This window comes from Heteronotia binoei, chromosome 9, assembly GCF_032191835.1.
Source record: "Heteronotia binoei isolate CCM8104 ecotype False Entrance Well chromosome 9, APGP_CSIRO_Hbin_v1, whole genome shotgun sequence".
Classification (NCBI taxonomy): Eukaryota; Metazoa; Chordata; class Lepidosauria; order Squamata; family Gekkonidae; genus Heteronotia; species Heteronotia binoei.
The window spans coordinates 117,244,500-117,265,284 of NC_083231.1; the positions used below are offsets into that span (position 1 = coordinate 117,244,500).

Here is a 20,785-nt window from a genome sequence, read left to right on the forward strand (position 1 = left end):
GGTTCAGTCCCTGCCATCTTCGGTGATGAGGCTGGGCCGTAGGTGCTGTGAGCCCCTGCTTTGTATGCGGAACGTCACGAGTTCTATCCCTGGCATGTCCAGTTAAAAGGACGGAGCAGTAGGTGATGGGAAAGACCTCCCCCTGAGACCCTGGAGAGCCGCTGCCGGCCTGAGTAGATAGCACTGACTTTGATTGGCCAGTGGTCTGATTCAGTCGAAGGCAGCTTCGTGTGTGGCCAGCCTTAGGGGAGGGGCCGTGACTCAGTGGAAGAGCCTCTCTGCTTTGCTGTGTCCGGAAAAGCGTTGCTCTCGCGGGCTGGTGGAGCAGGCTGTCTTCCCGAACCTGCTAAATATAGACTTGCATGCCTGAACGTTCGGCCTCACCCTAGGCCCCAGGAAGAGCCGTCTTGTATGCAACGTTGGCATGTTTAAGCTGGCAAATTATGGCACGCGGAACCATTCGTTGCATCACGGAACCAACATCGAGCATCGTCAAGAATTTATTGCAACCCTGTCGAAATGGGAGCACCTAATAATACCCGTGTCTCGGCTTCCCTACGGTGAAGCTGGGCTTTTTGTTTGTAGAAAAAGCCCGGCAGAAATTTTATTTATTTATTTCATAGAATCATAGAGTTGGAAGGGACCTCCAGGGTCATCGAGTCCAACCCCCTGCACAATGCAGGAAACTCACAAATACCTCCCCCTAAATGTACAGAATCTTCATTGCTGCCAGATGGCCATCTAGCCTCTGTTTCAAAACCTCCACGGAAGGAGAGCCCACCACCTCCCAAGGAGGAAGCTTGTTCCACTGAGGAACCGCTCTAAAGGTCAGGAAGTTCTTCCTAATAGAATCCTAGAGTTGGAAGGGACCTCCAGGCTCATCTAGTCCAACCCCCTGCACAATGCAGGAAACCCACAAACACTTCCCCCTAAATTCACAGGATCTTCATTGCTGTCAGATGGCCATCTAGCCTCTGCTTACAAACCTCCAAGGAAAAAGAGCCCACCACCTCCCACCATATTATTTATTATGTACAATTTCTATCCACAAGCGGACTCAGAGTGGCTAACAATCAGAACTATAATACAATTTAAAACCAATAAAAGACCATTTAAAACATGTGGTGGCGCTGTACAACTTTGGTATGGCGGGATCTTTCTTTTTGCTCTTAGTGATCCTATAATGTTCGTAACTTCTCAGCGATGTGAGGTGGCAGTTCTCTCCCGGTTAGGTGTCGAAGGCCTGTCGGAACAATTCGATTTTGCAGGCCCTGCGGAATTGAGAAAGATCCCGCAGGGCCCTTATGGCCTCCGGAAGGGCATTCCATATTTCTGGAGCTGCCACCGAGCAGGCCCTGGCCCGTGTGGAACACAGCCTGGCTTCCTTTGGTCCGGGGATGGACAATAGGTTTTGTGTCCCTGAATGCAGTGCTCTCTGGGGAACATGTGGAGAAAGGCAGTCTCTTTCATTTGCATATTAGGCCACACCCCCTGACAGCCTCATTGTTTCACACAGGGCTTTTTTTTTTTGTAGAAAAAACCCAGCAGGAACTCATTTGTATATTAGGTCACACCAGGGGTGGAATTCTAGCAAGAGCTCCTTTGCATATTAGGCCACACACCCCTGATGTAGCCAATCCTCCAAGAACTTACAAAATAGAGCCTTGTAAGCTCTTGGAGGATTGGCTACATCAGGGGGTGTGGCCTAATATGCAAAGGAGCTCCTGCTAGAATTCCACCCCTGGGCTACACAACCCTGACGCCAAGCCAGCCGGAACTGCGTTCCTGTGTGTTTCTGCTTTAAAAGAACCCTAGTGTTGAAATCTCCAGCTGTGATTGGCTTGAATTGTCTTTACATCAGAGGGGGGTGAGGGAAACTGGAAAGTGTCTAGTTGCTATTGGCTGGAAGGGGAGGTTGTGCCAGACAGGCTGGTGGTTTCTAAGAAAATGGGAATTGAGGGGAATTGGCAAAGGGAAAAGGTCTGGACACTCGCCAAAGGAATACGGGGGAAATTAGAAGGAGGCGATTCATGGTTCAATGCCAGTCTTGGCCCATGTATTTTAATAGATCTAGACCGGATTACACCTAGTCCTTGTTCCAGCAAGGGGTTAACCTGTGTCTGCAGGCGATGCCGTTTCGGAACGCAGCTTGCGGGTTCCTCTGCTTGAAAAATTCCTCGTATCTAGAAAATGAGCATGTCAGGGTGAAGAGCTCTTCTTGGCTGGCTTTCTGGATCTGCTAGTTTTCTACATGCAAGGATTTAAAAAAAACAAAAACAAAGGAAAATCATTCCACCGTGTATGCCTCATCCACTATCTGAAGCAATGTAGTGGATGGGTTTACGCCCTGAAGCAGGAAGAGGGAATGAACAAGAGGAGAACCACGCGCGGCCATGGCTCTCAGAAGCCGAGGAGTTCCGTATTGATTAGAAGTAGCCAAGTCATGTCTTGGGCTGCCGGTCCATAGCAATTTGCATGAATTATTGAAGATGGAGATAAAAGCAAGGCACTGTTGGTTACGAGAGCCCCTAATTATCCTTTCAGAGGGCAGCCATGTTGTGTTGCGGTAGAACCGCTGGATTCAAGTCCAGTAATAGCTTGGAGGCCAACAAGATTTGCAGAGGGTCAGAGAAGAAGATGATGATGGTACTGGATTTATATCCCGCCCTGTACTCTGAATCTCGGAGTGGTCACAATCTCCTTTACCTCCCCCCCACACACACAACAGACACCCTGTGAGTGTCAAGCATGCGGTTTCAATGACGAGTCAAGCTTGGTACTAAACTACGTTTATTGATAGACCGATACTTTCTTCTAGAACGGGTTCTTGAGAGTGATACTAAAGATACATTGATACAATACTTTTAAGGCATACTTCAAAGGATTCCAACAGGTGGGCGAGGGATGCGCTCTAACACACAAACTATCATAATGTCTACATTCTCACAATGTTATCAGTACTCCGTCCTTGCTTTCCCCAGATGTTTTACATTCCCAGACAGAAATGTATGGGAAGGTGCTGATTATTCTTTCTCAAGTTAGTTTCGTTTCTCTCTACTCTACCCCACAAGCAATAAAGCGAGAAGGGGGAGGGGGGAAAGAATAATAGAGTTAACAAGCTTTGGTCCTCCATGATGTTTCACAGACCAGCTAATGGAGGACCCTAAAACAATTAATCACCAATGGAATTCTACCATGCTTGACAGTGAGGTGGGTGGGGCCGAGAGAGCTCCTGCAGCAGCTGCCCTTTCAAGGACAACTCCTACGAAAGCTATGGCTGACCCAAGGCCATTCCAGCAGGTGCAAGTGGAGGAGTGGGGAATCAAACCCAGTTCTCCCAGGTAAGAGTCCGCGCACTTCACCACTATGCTAAACTGACGGAGGGAGTTGCGACTCTGAAAAACTCATACCCTAGAAATCTACTTGGTCTAAGGTACTGGATTCGAATCCAGCTGCTCTGATTACACTGCCTGCCAGTTTCATTTTTCAAAGGAGGGGAAGGGTATGACAGAATACCTCTGCGTTCCTACTTCTGTAACACCATTTGCTGAGAATTCTGTCTTTGTTGTTACACTTACCACCATCGTGCAAATTCCAGGCGCCCTTTCCTCCCTCCTCAGATGCCGATTTTTGGAAATTAATATATAGCAGGGGTGGCTCTCCAGATTTTTTTTGCCTACAACTCCCATCAGCCCCAGCCATTGGCCATGCTGGCTGGGGCTGATGGGAGTTGTAGGCAAAAAAACATCTGGAGAGCTACCGTTGGCCACCCCGATACACACACACACACACATATATTTGAACAAGTTTTTGTCCCGCCCCTCCCGAAGTGCAATTCTGATTGTGCGGAAGACGTGGCCAGACATCTTCCAACTCATTGCAACAGAGTCCCCTGGCTGGAGGATGGCCCGTAAAAGTAAGGAATGGTCAGGGCGGGCGTGTTCCGAACTCTTGACCAGCCCACTTGTGTGCTGGATGGGGGGGGGGGGCGCAATTCAGCATGCGTAAATAAACCCTTTTGGAGTGGGGGAGGTATTGCAGTGCTTTCCAGAGGGCCTCTTGACAATACAAACGATGAGACAAATGCTGAAAAAGAATTTTAAAAACCCACACTGGGCTCCTGTGCAGTCAGCTGGTTCCATGTGCAGAGCAGATGCGTCTGTCATTCCAGTCCCTTTGCTTCGTCAGGGTTCTGGCTGCCTGTATTAATTTCCCTGTGCCCCAGCGGCAGCTGTCCTCTTGCGGCCAGTGGGACTTGGGGTTAGTGGTGCTCTCTCTTTGCCTGCTACTGTTTCTCATTTGCTTCTCGTGGGGCTTTTTTAGAATTCCTTCTTTCTTTTCCTTGCAAGAGAGTAGCTGGACAGATGTCCATCTCCGTTCAGATGCCCAACCTCATGTAAGTTGCGCTCCGGTCTTTACCGAAATTCGGGGCAGGCCGGCACGGACGGAGGCTGCTGCAGGAATTCTGGTGGAAGGTTGCGAGAAGCCCGCTGCTCGGTTCTTGCCTGCTCGATGCCCGTTTGCTGCGATTGACGTTTGATTGTCTAGAGTCGGTGGAAGGTGGGTTGGGTTAGAAGCCGGGAAAAAAGGGTTTCGGCAAGGAACCCACGTTGAGCTGTTGTAGGAGAGCTAGATTCGAGTCCAGGAGCTTCTTAGAGACTAACAAACTTTGCAGGATATGATCTTTTGGGAGTTAAAGCTCCCTTTCTCAGTTTAAAAGCGGTATCCTTTCTCCTCTAAGTGGATCTGCTTCATACGTTTGATACCCTTGTTCTCGTGTATCTCAACCAGTCATATCTTGGCATCAAAAGCGCATCTAATATTAGAGTTTAACTGCCCCTCGTGCTTCATTAGGCTGGTCTCCGACACCGTTGCGCATATTTTCAAATGCGACCTGAATTTCAGAACGCTGAAAAAAATGTAATTAGGATGGATGAAAGCTGCTGGTGTGTTTTTTAATCTGGATTTTCCAGGGGCTTTTTTGAACTCTAGGATAGCATGTCTCGTTCTAAAGAAAACCGACAGAATTCCTAAATTTGTCCAGTACCATCTTCAGGGTATGATCTATCAAGACTCAAAGCAGGGGTGGCCAAACTGTGGCTCAAAAGAAGAAGAAGAATTACAGATTGATACACCGCCCTTCTCTTTGAATCAGAGACTCAGAGCGGCTTACAATCTCCTATATCTTCTCTTCCCACAACAGACACCCTGTGAGGTGGGTGGGGCTGAGAGGGCTCTCACAGCAGCTGCCTTTTCAAGGACAACCTCTGCCAGAGCCATGGCTGACCCAAGGCCATTGCAGCAGGTGCAAGTGGAGGAGTGGGGAATCAAACCCGGTTCTCCCAGATAAGAGTCCACGCAGTTAACCACTACACCAAACTGGCTCTCTGTTGTGGGGGGAGAAGATATAGGAGATTGTAAGCCGCTCTGAGTCTCTGATTCAGAGAGAAGGACAGGGTATAAATCTGCAGTCTTCTTCTTCTGGTGGGAAGGAGAGAGGAAGGCAGAAAAAGAGGCTATGGAGGGAAGGGAAAGAGAAAATAGTGTGGGAGGGGGAAACGAGATGCCCCCTGCAGAGAGCCAGTTTGGTGTAGTGGTTAAGTGCGCGGACTCTCATCTGGGAGAACCGGGTTTGATTCCCCACTCCTCCACTTGCACCTGCTGGAATGACCTTGGGTCAGCCATAGCCCTCACATTGTCCTTCTTCTCCCCCCACAACAGACACCCTGTGAGGTGGGTGGGGCTGAGAGGGTTCTCACAGCAGCTGCCTTTTCAAGGACAACCTCTGCCAGAGCTATGGCTGACCCAAGGCCATTCCAGTAGCTGCAAGTGGAGGAGTGGGGAATCAAGCCTGGTTCTCCCAGATAAGAGTCCACACACTTAACCACTACATCAAACTGACTCTCATAAGAGACTAGATTTTGCCAGTTGCCACATTCTTCCTCCTGAGGCACGTTGAACGGACTTGGGCATTACCTAGTTACACAATGCACAGTTGTGTTGCGTTGCAGAAGAAGAACTCTGAGCAGTTCTGTCGTGTCGTCTGGATTTATGTTGTGGAAATTTTTGGAACCGGTGTTTTTATGCAATTGTGTTCCTTAGGAGGAAGACGGGTGGATGTTGTAATGACATGCCGGCGCTCAGCTGGTGCCTAATTTGGTTCTCTTCTCCATAGATACCCACGCCCCGTGATCTCATATTTTCCTTCTCCGTGTGGTGTGTCTGTATTGCCTATGCAAGTATGCCATGCTTGTGGTTTCCTGCTGTTGTGGCATTCATTGTATTGAGGGGGGCGGAGTAGAGAACATGTAATTTTAAAAGAATCTTATTGCTGATCGGAAACCAATCAGAATCTGCTTTGAGAGTTTACGGTATTTGAAAGGGTGTGCATTTATCCTGACTAGACTTGGATGGCAAAAAAAATTAAAGTTTCAATTTTTACCAGGAATGAAATGTGAAATGTTGGATTCCTTTAGACTAGCGGTGTCAAACATGCGCCCCGGGGGCTGAATCAGGCCCCCAGAGAGCTCCTATCAGGCCCCTGAGCAACTGGCTGTCATTTGCTTCCTTCTCCCTCTCTCTTGCTTCCTTCTGCTTCACATCTTGCTTTGCCAGGCTTGCTCAATCGCATAGGAGTTACAGAGCAAAGCCTCCGTTTTCTCTATTAGCTGAGGCTCCTCCCTTGGGGAGGAAAGGAAGGGGAGAGGGAGAGCTTGCTTTGCCAGGCTCTCTCAATCGCACAGCAGAGTTACTGAGCCAAGCCTCTCTTCCTTCTATTGGCTGAGGCTCCTCCCCCTCCTCTGGGGAGGGAGGAAGGGAAAGAGCCAGAGCTTCCTTTGCTCAGTTCTTCTGATCCCACAATAGAGATACAAAGAAAGCACTGAAGGAAGGAAGGGAAGAAGAGGGAGGGGGAGAGAGAGAAAGAGAGAGAGGAAGGAAGGAAGGAAGGAAGGAAGGAAGGAAGGAAGGAAGGAAGGAAGGGAGAGAGAGAGAGAGAAAGAAAGAGAAAGAAAGAAAGAGAAAGAGAGAAAGAAAGAAAAAGAAAGAGAGAGAGAGAGAGGGAGGAAGGGAGGGAAAGAAAGAAAAAGAAAGAAAGAAAGAAAGAAAGAAAGAAAGAAAGAAAGAAAGAAAGAAAGAAAGAAAGAAAGAAAGAAAGAAAGAAAGAGAACCTCTGTGTTCTTTATAGTTTATATCTCTGCTACTTGGCATTACATTTTATGACACACATGGCCTGGCCCGACAAGGTTTCGTTTATGTCAGATCCGGCCCTCGTAACAAATGAGTTTAACACTCCTGCTTCAGAAGGGCCAGGTATCCAGGATATTCCTTTGCTTTGCTTTCCTGTAAGACTATCCCCGGTGACGTTGGTGAGGGTCTCATGCTGCCTTAGGTACGGCAGGAATTCAGCTTGGACATCTCCACTTTCCTCCCTGGTTCCCTCCCCTCTTTAAAGCCACCCAGCTGGGTGGAGTGCCCAAGAGCTCTGCTGGCGCATGTGCATGTGGCATTCTAGTCATCTAAGGAGGTAGGGGGTCCTTCTATACCCAGAGCATTGTGCGTGTCTGGCCCTTGCATCAGAGCCCCAAAAGAACCTGTCATGTAGCATATCTGACTCGCAGCCCCTGGACGCTCTAAGGCAGGGGTGGCCAAACTGTGGCTCAGGAGTCACATGTGGCTCTTTCACACATATTGTATGGCTCTTGAAGCACCCCTACCCCGCCCCCGTTGACTGGCCTGGAGAAGGCATTTGTCTCTTTAAATCACTTCTCCAAGCCAACCCAGTTGGCAGCTAGGAAAATGCATTTAAAATTAAAGTTGCTTTCTTTACACCTCTCTCCCCATCCATCATCATCATCTGTCTGTCTGTCTGTCTATCTGTCTGTCTGTCTATCTGTCTGTCTGTCTATCTGTCTGTCTGTTCATCTATCTATCTATCTATCTATCTATCTATCTATCTATCTATCTATCTATCTATCTATCTATCTATCTATCTATCTATCATCTGTCTCTCTGTCTGTCTGTCTGTCTTTGCTTTCCATTATTATTATTATTATTATTATTATTATTATTATCTATCCATCCATCCATCTATCCATCCTATCTATCCATCATCTATCTATCTATCTATCATCTATCTATCTATCTATCTATCTATCTATCTATCTATCTATCTATCTATCTATCTATCTATCTATCTATCATCCATCCTCCCTCCCTCCCTCATCTTCCTTCCTTCTTCTCTCAAAGATCTGACATTCATGTCTTGCGAATCTCAAACATCTAACATTTATTCTGTGTGGCTCTTACATGAAGGATGTTTGGCACCCCTCCTATAAACTATGTGCTTTTCTGAAGAAACCTGCACGACTTTGTTGCATAACTGTGAGTTTTTGTATTGTGGGGGAGAGGGAGAAAAGGTTTTCTCTCCTTCCACATTCTCTGCACCAGCTTCCCTTCACTTGCAGCTCGCCTTGTGGCGGGATTCTCAGGAGTGGATTATTGTGGGAAGGATTGGTTTCTTTCTCCCTTTTTTGGCAGAAAACGCTCTTCTAAAAAAAAAAAAATCTGGAAAAAAAAGTAGGGTTCTAATCCCTTTCAATGAGATCAAGAGATTAATGGTTTAAAATGTTTAGAAAATTGCAGGGATTAACTGAGTCCCAAGCCCTCCTCCCTCTATGCCTCCCCCTCCAATTCCACAGCAGGATGTTGTCAGCACAGGTGTTAAACTTCTGCTTTTCATAAGAGGGGCTTGTGGCTTCCCCACATCAAGCGGACGCAGCGGGAACTGTTGCCGAATCCCTCATTTGCTAACAACACCACACCAGGGATCGAGCCTCGACCTTCACAGCCAGAATTCATAGAATCCTAGAGTTGGAAGGGACCTCCAGGGTCATCTAGTCCAACCCCCTGCACAATGCAGGAAACTCACAAACACCTCCCCCTAAATCCACAGGATCTTCATTGCTGTCAGAGGGCCATCCAGCCTCTGTTTCAAAACCTCCAAGGAAGGAGAGCCCACCACCTCCCGAGGAAGCCTGTTCCACTGAGGAACCGCTCTAACAGTCAGGAAGTTCTTCCTAATATTGAGCCAGAAATTCTTTTAATTTAATTTCAACCCATTGAATCATAGAAGAATCATAGAATCCTAGAATTGGAAGGGACCTCCAGGGTCATCTAGTCCAACCCCCTGCACAATGCAGGAACTTCACAAATACCTCCCCCTAAATTCACAGAATCTTCATTGCTGTCAGATGGCCATCCAGCCTCTGTTTAAAAACCTCCAAGGAAGGAGAGCCCACCACCTCCCAAGGAAGCCTGTTCCACTGAGGAATTGCTCTAACGGTCAGGAAGTTCTTCCTAATAGAATCCTAGAGTTGGAAGGGACCTCCAGGTCATCTAGTCCAACCCCCTGCACAATGCAGGAACTTCACGAATACCTCTCCCTAAATTCACAGGATCCTCATTGCTGTCAGATGGCCATCTAGCCTCTGTTTAAAAACCTCCAAGGAAGGAGAGCCCACCACCTCCCAAGGAGGAAGCCTGTTCCACTGAGGAACCGCTCTGTCAGGAAGTTCACAGAATCATAGGATCCTCTAGTCCAACCCCCTGCACAATGCAGGAAACTCACAGATACCTTGCCCTAAATTCACAGGATCTGCATTGCTGTCAGAGGGTCATCTAGGCTCTGTTTAGAAACCTCCAAGGAAGGAGAGTCCACCACCTCCCAAAGAGGAAGCTTATTTCACTGAGGAATCGCAATAACAGTCAGGAAGTTCTTCCTAATGTTGAGCCGGAAACTTGCTTGATTTAATTTCAACCCATTGGTTCTGATCCTACCATCCGGGGCCACAGAAAACAATTCCACACCCTCCTCTAGATGACAGCCCTTCAAGTCCTTGAAGATGGTGATCCTATCACCTCTCAGCCGCCTCCTATCCAGGCTAAACATGCCCAGCTCCTTCATCCTTTCTCCATAGGACTTGGTCTCCAGACCCCTCACCATCTTCGTCACCCTCCTGTGGACCCATTTCAGCATTGTCTATATCCTTCTTCAAATGCAGTGCCCCAAACTGAACACAACTGAACACAGATGGGGGTTCAAGCCGGCTTGGAACCTTCTTGTACGACAGGCGTCAGAGCCCATTTCAACAGAACAAGTCCCCGTTCAAACCTCTCAGCCTTTTGATGCGGCGCTTCAAAAAGCACAAGCGAGAACCCCCCCATCTGCCCAGGATAATGGGAGGAGAAATGAAGGATGCCAACAGCCCCCCAAGGAAGTTGTCGTCTCAGTCTCTGCAGAATCACAGATGTGGAAGGGAATAATGAACAATAATTGCATGAGCGGCAGACTCGTGGTGACCCTCGGAGGGTTTTCAAGGAACAAGATGAGGTGGTTTGCCATTGCCCACCTCTGAGAAAGCATGCGAGAGAATCATTCCACCAAACAACCAGCAGAAACCATAACAAAACTGCTAACCAACAAAATTGGCTCATTGTTTCCTTATACTCTAACAAAGTGAACCCAAAGGCAAAGGTCGTTCCCCTGTGCAAGCACCGGTAGATCTTGGACTCATTTTCTGCTATCACCTGGTTTCTAGAACCAGGAAGCTTCTGGTCTGGGGGGCAGGTGTTCCAAGATCTACGGTGCATGGCAGCTTATCCCTGGATGAAGCCTGGGCAACCAGGGCTTTTCTTGTAGCAGGAACTCCTTTGCATATTAGGCCACACACCCCTGGATATAGCCAATCCTCCTGGTGTTCTTGCATGAACTGGCTGCAAAGAGCTGGCCAGCTGGTGTGAGGAATGGGAGCCAGGAATTTGGGATTGTGGCATGAAATCTATGGGAGCCCTGGATGGCCCAGGCTGGTCCAGTTGTGTCAGATTTAAGCTGAGCGGGGCTGGGCCTGGTTTGTGCTTTGGTTGGGAGGTCAGCATGGAAGTCCAGGCAAGTAGGCATTTGCCTGCCTACTCAGAGCCAGGCAATGGCAAACCACCTCTGTTCATCTCATGTCTCAGCCTGGATGGCCCAGGCTAGCCTGATCTCGTTCGATCTCGGAAGCTAAGCAGGGTCGGCTCTGGTTAGTTCTTGGATGGGAGACCACCATGGAGAAGAAGAAGATGATGATGATGATATTGGATATATATCCCGCCCCTCCACTCCGAAGAGTCTCAGAGCGGTTCAAAAATTTCCTTTCCCTTCCTCCCCCACAACAGACACCCTGTGAGGTAGATGAAGATATTGGATTTATATCCCGCCCTCCACTCCGAAGAGTCTCAGAGCGGCTCACAATCTCCTTTTCCTTCCTCCCCCACAACAGACACCCTGTGAGGTAGATGAAGATATTGGATTTATATCCCGCCCTCCACTCCGAAGAGTCTCAGAGCGGCTCACAATCTCCTTTTCCTTCCTCCCCCACAACAGACACCCTGTGAGGTAGATGAAGATATTGGATTTATATCCCGCCCTCCACTCCGAAGAGTCTCAGAGCGGCTCACAATCTCCTTTTCCTTCCTCCCCCACAACAGACACCCTGTGAGGTAGATGAAGATATTGGATTTATATCCCGCCCTCCACTCCGAAGAGTCTCAGAGCGGCTCACAATCTCCTTTTCCTTCCTCCCCCACAACAGACACCCTGTGAGGTAGATGAAGATATTGGATTTATATCCCGCCCTCCACTCCGAAGAATCTCAGAGGGGCTCACTATCTCCTTTACCTTCCTCCCCCACAACAGACACCCTGTGAGGTAGATGAAGATATTGGATTTACGTATATCCCGCCCTCCACTCCAAAGAATCTCAGAGGGGCTCACATTCTCCTTTACCTTCCTCCCCCCCCCACATCTACCTGTGAGGTAGATGAAGATATTGGATATTGGATTTATATTCCGCCTCCCCCCCCCCCACAACAGACACCCTGTGAGGTAGATGAAGATATTGGATTTATATCTCGCCCTCCACTCCGAAGAGTCTCAGAGGGGCTCACAATCTCCTTTACCTCCCCCCCCCCACAACAGACACCCTGTGAGGTAGATGAAAGATATTGGATTTGTATCCCACCCTCCACTCCGAAGCGTCTCAGAGGGGCTCACAATCTCCTTTACCTTCCCCCCCCCCCACAACAGACACCCTGTGAGGTAGATGAAGATATTGGATTTATATCCCGCCCTCCATTCCGAAGAGTCTCAGAGCGGCTCACAATCTCATTTCCCTTCCACCCCCACAACAGACACACTGTGAGGTGAGTGGGGCTGGAGAGGGCTCTCACAGCAGCTGCCCTTTCAAGGACAGACTCTGCCAGAGCTATGACTGACCCAAGGCCATTCCAGCAGGTGCAAGTGGAGGAGTGGGGAATCGAACCCGGTTCTCCCAGACAAGAGTCCGCACACTTAACCACTACACCAAACTGGCTCTCCATGGAAGTCCCAGATTGCTATGTATTGGCAGGCAATGGCATACCAGCTCTGCACATCTCTTACCTTAAAAACCCTGTGGCAGGGGTGGCCAAACTTGCTAAACATAAGAGACACATAGACTAAACATCAGATATTGGAGAGCTGCTAGATATGAATGTCGGATGTTTGAGAGTGGGAAGGAAGGATGGGTGGATAGGTGGGTGGATAGATGGGTGAATAGATGGGTTAGTGGGTGGATAGATGGGAGGGTAGGTGGGTGGATAGATGGGAGGGTGGGGAAGGGAGAGGTGGAAAGAAGGCAACTTTAAATGCATTCTCCAAGCTGCCAGTTGGCTTGGCTTGAAGAAGTGATTTAAAGAGACAAATGTCTTCTCCAAGCCAGCCAACCAGGTGGTGGGGGCTTGGAGAGCCACACAATATGTTTGAAAGAGCCACAGTTTGGCCACCCTTGCCCTATGGTTATCACCATAAGCCGGGTCCAACTTGATGGCAGTTTCCACCACCAATCCATAGGACGTTCTCCTTCATGGACCTTACTGAAACAAACAGGAACAACACAGAATTGTTGGGGGCAGGGGGAGGGGCTTCTGTTTGGACGCCCCCCCCCCTCCACACCAGTGCCATGGTGTCTTTCTGAGAAATGTATGATGGGTAAATGTGCCCAGCTCAGAGGAAATGCGACAGCGATTAATTGGGAAGCCTGTGCGGATGGGCACGCCTCCTTCGCCAGACTGCTGAGTCTCGCTTTTGAATGAACTTCTCCCTCCCCTCCAAACCAGCCAACCCGCCTGTCCTGTTGGATTTGTTTCGGAGTCTCGCAATCTCGGCTTCCATCGAGCGGCGAGGTAATCCTGCTTGGCAGACGGCCGTCGCCTCGGGCCAGAAAACTCTCCATCATCGCCTGGGATGTTTTCGCGGACGTGTTTTTTAAATGCGAGCAGAGGGAAGGGGATCACGTTTGGGGACACGGGATGTTCTCTCTGTGTCTGGGCTTGTGCCAAGTCGTACGGCACGCCTCCGAGAGCTGCCAGAGTGGCATTTGTAGCCAGCGTCATGCCCAATTTCTGAGGCAGACAATGAAGTCGCTGTATACTGAGTCAGGCTTAGCCCACGGACTCAGCCGGAGGTCTTTCGCTTCTGTTGAAAACATTTATATGCCGCTTTTCTGACGGGATTGGAGTTCAGTAGCACCTTAAAAGGTCAGCAGCTGCTGAAAATTGAACCTTCTTTGGTCCCCGTGGCGCAGTGTGGTAAAGCTGCAGCACTGCAGTCGGAGCCCTCCGCTCACGACCTGAGTTCGATCCCAGCAGAAGCTGGTTCAGGTAGCCGGCTCCAGGTCGACTCAGCCTTCCATCCTTCCGAGGTCGGTAAAATGAGTACTCAGATTGCTGGGGGGGGGGGGAGTGTAGATGACTGGGGAAGGCAATGGCAAAGCACCCCGTAAAAAGTCTGCCGTGAAAACATTGCGAAAGCAACGTCACCCCAGAGTCGGAAACGACTGGTGCTTGCACAGGGGACTACCTTTACCTTTTACTTTACAGGTCAGATCACTTTCCCTATGAAGAAAGGTTAAAGCGCTTGGGGCTCTTTAGCTTGGAGAAACAACAACCGAGGGGTGACATGAGAGAGGTATACAATTTTATGCGCGGGATCGAGAAGGTAGAGAAAGAACTACTTTTCTCCCTTTCTCACAATACGAGAACTCATGGACACTCAATGAAATTGCTGAGTAGACAGGTTAGAACGGATGAAGTACTTCTTCACCCAAAGGAGGTGGTGGCAGCTACAAGCATAGCCAGCTTCAAGAGGGGTTGGATCAACATATGGAGCAGAGGTCCATCAGTGGCTATTAGCCACAAGGTATAGATGGAATGGAACTCTCTGTCTGGAGCAGTGATGCTCTGTCTTCTTGGTGCTTTGGGGGGGGGGGGCGGGGCACAGTGAGAGGGCTTCTAGTAGTCCTGGCCCCACTTGTGAACTTCCTGGTGGCACTTGGGTTTTTTGGCCACTGTGTGACACAGTGTTGGACTGGATGGACCATTGGACTGATCCAGCATGGTTTCTCTTACGTTCTTCTGTCTGGGACAGTGATGCTCTGTATTCTTGGTGCTTGGGGGGCAACAGTGGGAGGGCTTCTAGTAGTCCTGGCCCCACTGGTGGACCTCCTGATGGCACCTGGTTTTTTGGCCACTGTGTGACACAGGGTGTTGGACTGGATGGCCTGATCCAACATGGCTTCTCTTATATTCTTTTGGAGATAGGGCTTCTAGTGTCCTGGCCCCACTGGTGGACCTCCTGATGGCACCTGTTTTTTTGGCCACTGTGTGACACAGGGTGTTGGACTGGATGGCCTGATCCAACATGGCTTCTCTTATATTCTTTTGGAGATAGGGCTTCTAGTGTCCTGGCCCCACTGGTGGACCTCCTGATGGCACCTGGTTTTTTGGCCACTGTGTGACAGAGTGTTGGACTGGATGGGCCATTGGCCTGATCCAACATGACTTCTCTTATATTCTTTTGGAGATAGGGTTTCTACTGTCCTGGCCCCACTGGTGGACCTCCTGATGGCCCCTGGGTTTTTGGGCCACTGTGTGACACAGGGTGTTGGACTGGATGGGCCATTGGACTGATCCAGCATGGTTTCTCTTATGTTCTTCTGTCTGGGACAGTGATGCTCTGTGTTCTTGGTGCTTGGGGGGGCAACAGTGGGGGGCTTCTAGCAGTCCTGGCCCCACTGGTGAACCTTCTGATAGGGCCTGGTTTTTTGGGCCACTGTGTGACCCAGAGTGCTGGACTGGATGGGCTATTGGCCTGATCCAAGATGACTTCTCTGATGTTCTTACATTCAGATAGCTTTGACTCTCAGAAGCTTATATCCCGTTGGTCTCTAAGGTGCTGCCGGATTCGAATCCTGCTCTTCTGCCCCAGGCTGACACGGCTACCCACCTGGGACTGCTCTTCTGACGAGCATTCAGATACTCAAAAATATCACTGTTGGGTCGTTAGAACCAAAGGGGGTAGATTTTAGCAATTGCGTTTTCTTGCTGTCCGAACCTTTTAACTGGAGATGCCAGTGACTGAAATTCAGGGACCTTCTGCATGCTAAGCAGAGGCTCTACCAGGGTTTTTTTTTGGGGGGGGGGAGCAGGAACTTCTTTGCATGTTAGGCCACACGCCCCAGATGTAGCCAGTCCTCCAAGAGCTTACAGGGCTCTTCCTACTGTGAGCTCTTGGAGGATTGGCTATATAAGGGGTGTGTGGTCCCATAGGCAAACATTCTTGCTACAAAAACAGCCCTGTTCTTTGCCACTGCTCCTCTTCCTTCTGCAAAACCCTTACTGCATAAATCGTATTTCAGAAAGGCAGATTTCCCATACGAATCTTGATCCACGCTGAGATATGTCTCAGGAATATCTGATTTCCTTGCTGGATGAACCAAGCGCTCCCGGACCACATCTGGGAGTGGGATCACAGCTTTACTTCAAAGGGTGTGTGTGGGGGGGTGACACGTTTCCCATGCACACCCTGAGAAACAAGACGGAAAACAGTTGGCGCAATGCTGTTAGCTGCCCCTCCTCAGTTTAGAACGCAAAGGCTTTTTGACTGTTGCAGCGTTCTTCAAAGAGCAACGCAGAGCCGCCCTGTTTGGATAGCCATGGCAAACCTGATCTCGTCAGATCTCAGAAGCTAAGCAGGGCTGACCCTGGCAAGCACTTGGATGAGAGACCTCCAAGGAATACCCAGGCTGGGATGCAGGGGCAGGCAATAATATGCCAAGTGGCTTTATGTGCAAAGGAGTTCCTGCTACAGAAAAAGCCCTGGCAAAGAATCCTAGAATTGGAAGGGACATCCAGGGTCATCTAGTCCAACCCCCTGCACAATGCAGGGAACTCACAAACACCTCCCCCTAAATTCACAGGATCTTCATAGCTGTCAGAGGGCCATCTAGCCTCTGCTTCAAAACCTCCAAGGAAGGAGAGCCCACCACCTCCCAAGGAGGAAGCCTGTTCCACTGAGGAACCGCTCTAATGGTCAGGAAGTTCTTCCTAATAGAATCTTAAGAGTTGGAAGGGACCTCCAGGGTCATCTAGTCCAACCCCCTGCACAATGCAGGAAACTCACAAACACCTCCCTCGAAATTCACAGGATCTTCATTGCTGTCAGAGGGCCACCTAGCCTCTGTGGAAAAACCTCCAAGGAAGGAGAGCCCACCACCTCCCAAGGAAGCCTGTTCCACTGAGGAACCGCTCTAACGGTCAGGAAGTTATTCCTAATAGAATCCTAGAGTTGGAAGGAACCTCCAGGGCCATCTAGTCCAACCCCCTGCACAATGCAGGAAACTCACAAACACCTCCCCCTGAATTCACAGGATCTTCATTGCTGTCAGATGGCCATCGGGCCTCTGTTTCAAAACCTCCAAGGGAGGAGAGGACGTATGGTTTGGAATGCAGGGTCGTTTAACAGGGGGTTTTTTGAAAAATCTTTAATCGTGTTTGTCGGTGTCCTTTATAAAGTTTATACCTCTGCTACCAGGGTTGTGGGGGGGGGCTCCCTCTGGGTGTCCTGCGCCCTCTTGTCAGCCACCAGCGAGCCTGCGGCAGACGTGGCCTACTGCACCTTTCTTAAATCTTCGTTCGCGAAGTCAAGCCGAGAGAGAGACCTCTGCTACCTGGGACTAAATTTTATGGCGCGCATGGCCCGGCCCGACGAGGTCTCGTTCGTGTCAGATCCGGCCCTCATAGCAAATGAGTTCGACGCCACTGGGCTAGGCGGTGGAAAGCTCCGTCGAGTCTCAGCCAGCTTAGGGTGACCCCGCAGGGTTTTGAAGGCAAGAGACGATCAGAGGTGGTTTGCCGTTGCCTGCCTCTGCATAGCAACCCAGGGCTTCCTTGGTGGGCTCCCATCCAAGCACTAACCAGGGCTGACCCCGCTTAGAAGACTGCAGATTTATACCCCGCCCTTCTCTCTGAATCAGAGACTCAGAGCGGCTTACAATCTCCTATATCTTCTCCCCCCATAACAGACACCCTGCGGGGTGGATGGGGCTGAGAGGGCTCTCCCAGCAGCTGCCCTTTCAAGGACAACTTCTGCCAGAGCTACGGATGAGCCAAGGCCATTCCAGCAGGTGCAAGTGGAGGAGTGGGGAATCAAACTGGGTTCTCCCAGATAAGAGAGATATGGCTGACCCAAGGCCCTTCCAGCAGCTGCAAGTAGAGAAGTAGAGGAGAGACAGTTTGGTGTAGTGGTTAAGTGTGCAGACTCTTATCTGGGAGAACTGGGTTTGATTCCCCACTCCTCCACTTGCACCTGCTGGAATGGCCTTGGGTCGGCCATAGCTCTGGCAGAAGTTGTCCTTGAAAGGGCAGCTGCTGTGAGAGCCCTCTCCAGCCCCACCCACCTCACAGGGTGTTTGTTGTGGGGGAGGAAGGTAAAGGAGATTGTGAGCCGCTCTGAGACTCTTCGGAGTGGAGGGCGGGATATAAATCCAATATCTTCATCTTCTTCTTCTTCCAGCAGCTGCAAGTGGAGGAGTGGGGAATCCAACCCGGTTCTCCCAGATAAGAGAGCTATGGCTGGCCCAAGGCCATTCCAGCAGCTCAAGTGAAGGAGTGGAGGAATCAAACCCAGTTCTCCCAGATAAGAGTGTTATGGCTGACCCAAGGCCATTCCAGCAGCTGCACGTGGAGGAATCAAACCCGGTTCTCCCAGATAAGAGAGCTCTGGCTGACCCAAGGCCATTCCAGCAGCTGCAAGGGGAGGAGTGGGGAATCCAACTCAGTTCTCCCAGATAAGAGAGCTCTAGCTGACCAAGGCCATTCCAGCAGCTGCAAGTGGAGGAGTGGGGAATCAAACCCGGCTCTCCCAGATAAGAGTCCACATATTAACCACTACCCCAAACTGGCAAACGTAACTTCCACTATTTATTTATTTATTTATTTATTTATTTATTTAATGGACTTATATCCCGCCCTTCTCACCGAAGTGTCTCAGGGCGGCTCACAACACAATAATTCACATAGTTCAATTTAAAACATTTACAAGTACAGTTAAAACCACAATTGATAAACCAAGATAAAAATAAAACCAGCGGTCTATAAAAGCATTTTGTTCCATCCAAGATGTTCTCGTCTTCAGTTAGGTGTTGTAGGCCTGCCGGAAGAGGGCTGTCTTACAGGCCCTGCGGAACTGCCCTAGGTCCCGCAGGGCCCGCACCTCCTCCGGCAGCTGGTTCCACCAGTAAGGTGCCGCTATTGAGAAGGCCCGATCCCTGGTGGATTTTAGACGGGCCTCCTTTGGCCCGGGGACTACCAACAGGTTTTGTGAACCTGAGCGTAGTACTCTCTGGGGAACGTGTGGGGAGAGACGGTCCCTAAGGTAGGCAGGTCCTAGGCCATATAGGGCTTTAAAGGTAATGACCAACAACTTGTACCGGACTCGGAATATTACTGGCAGCCAGTGCAGATCCCGGAGCCCCGGCCGGATGTGCTCCCATCTTGGGAGCCCTAATAACAGCCGGGCAGCAGCATTCTGCACCAACTGCAGCTTCCGGGTCCGGCACAAGGGTAGCCCCATGTAGAGGGCATTACAGTAGTCCAACCTCGAGGTGACCGTAGCATGAATCACTGTTGCTAGGTCGTCGCGTTCCAGGAAGGGGGCCAACTGCCTCGCCCACCTAAGGTGAAAGAAAGCGGACTTGGCAGTGGCTGCTATCTGAGCCTCCATCGTCAGAGAAGGCTCCAATAGCACCCCCAGGCTCTTGACCCTGCCCGACGCTGTCAGCGGCGCGCCGTCAAAAACTGGCAGGGGGATTTCCCTTCCCGGGGCGCAGCGACCCAAGCAAAGGACCTCTGTCTTCGCCGGATTCAGCTTCAGCCCGCTCAGCCTAAGCCACCTAGCCACTGCCTGTAACGCCCGGTCCAGATTTTCTGGAACGCCGGCGGGCCGGCCGTCCATAAGCAGATAGAGCTGGGTGTCATCAGCATATTGATGACAGCCCAGCCCATACCTTCGGGCAATCTGGGCAAGGGGGCGCATATAGATGTTGAATAACATCGGGGAAAGTACCGCCCCTTGAGGCACCCCGCAGTCAAGCGTGTGTCTCTGGGACAGTTCCTCCCCAATCGCCACCCTTTGTCCCCGACCGTCAAGGAAAGAGGAAAGCCATTGCAAGGCCAGCCCCTGAATCCCTGCGTCGGCAAGGCGGCACGCCAGAAGCCGATGGTCGACCGTATCGAACGCTGCCGATAGGTCCAACAACATCAGCACCGCCGAGCTGCCTTGATCCAGATGCCGCTGAAGGTCATCCACCAGGGCGACCAGCACCGTCTCCGTCCCATGGCCCGGGCGAAAACCAGACTGGTAGGAGTCAAGGACAGAAGCATCCTCCAGGAAACCCTGTAGCTGCATCGCCGCTGCCCTCTCAATAAGTTTGCCCAAAAAGGGCAAATTCGAGACACACTTGGACTAGCTTGGGCCATCTAGGTCTGAGTACCAAGTCTCTTACATGCCAGTTTACACGAACCACCAAAACTTTCTGAAGTTTCTTTTTAGCATTCTAGTGTATTGTGAAGTGCTTCTTTTTTAACACCTCTGTTAAATCGAGCTTGGATACAGAAGTAATATTAAGATGTTTAATGATGAGTCTTTAACCTAGTACAGCGTGTCCTCTCTGGCTTGAATTCTTACTTTTAAAAAAAATCTTAACTACAGGGAGCTATACAAGGCTCTCCGTTTCCCATTCTCACCTTACAACAATCTTGCGAGGTAGGCAAGCAGAAAATAATAACTGGCCCCCGGTCTTTTTTAAAATTCTTAATCCATACTGCTCAAGACTTTTTTGAGGGGAGGGGTGGGGAGGAAGAACTTTCCTCTTAAATATATTTTAAGCCAGTTTGGTGTAGTGGTTAAGTGCGCAGACTCTTATCTGAGAGAACCGGGTTTGATTCCCCACTCCTCCACTTGCAGCTGCTGGAATGGCCTTGGGTCAGCCATAGCTCTGGCAGAGGTTGTCCTTGAAAGGGCAGCTGCTGTGAGAGCTCTCTCAGCCCCACCCACCTCACAGGGTGTCTGTTGTGGGGGAGGAAGGTAAAGGAGATTGTGAGCCGCTCTGAGACTTTTCGGAGTGGAGGGCAGGATATAAATCCAATATCTTATCTTATTATTATTATTATTTGTTATGAGGTCTCATTTCTTACGAGGGTCGAATCTGACATAAATAAGACCTTGTTGGGCCAGGCCGTGTTGGGCTGGGCCATGTGTGTACCTATTTAAGATTAGGTTGCAGAGATATAAACTTTATAAAGGACACAAACAAACACAATGAAAGATTTTTAAAAACTTAAAATAAAGCATGATTAATACATTAGCACT

At 49.8% G+C, this 20,785-nt stretch overlaps 1 protein-coding gene across 1 annotated transcript in view; it reads left to right on the top strand.

The window, feature by feature from the left end:
- Window positions 1-4,317: 4,317 nt before the first annotated feature.
- RNF24 (ring finger protein 24) overlaps window positions 4,318-20,785 on the top strand; it is an 81,042-nt gene continuing 64,574 nt past the window's right edge. The window contains exon 1 of the mRNA XM_060247472.1: window positions 4,318-4,396. Within this exon, the coding sequence (XP_060103455.1) occupies window positions 4,365-4,396 (32 nt within the window). The 5' untranslated portion in view covers window positions 4,318-4,364. The remainder of the gene's footprint in view (window positions 4,397-20,785) is intronic.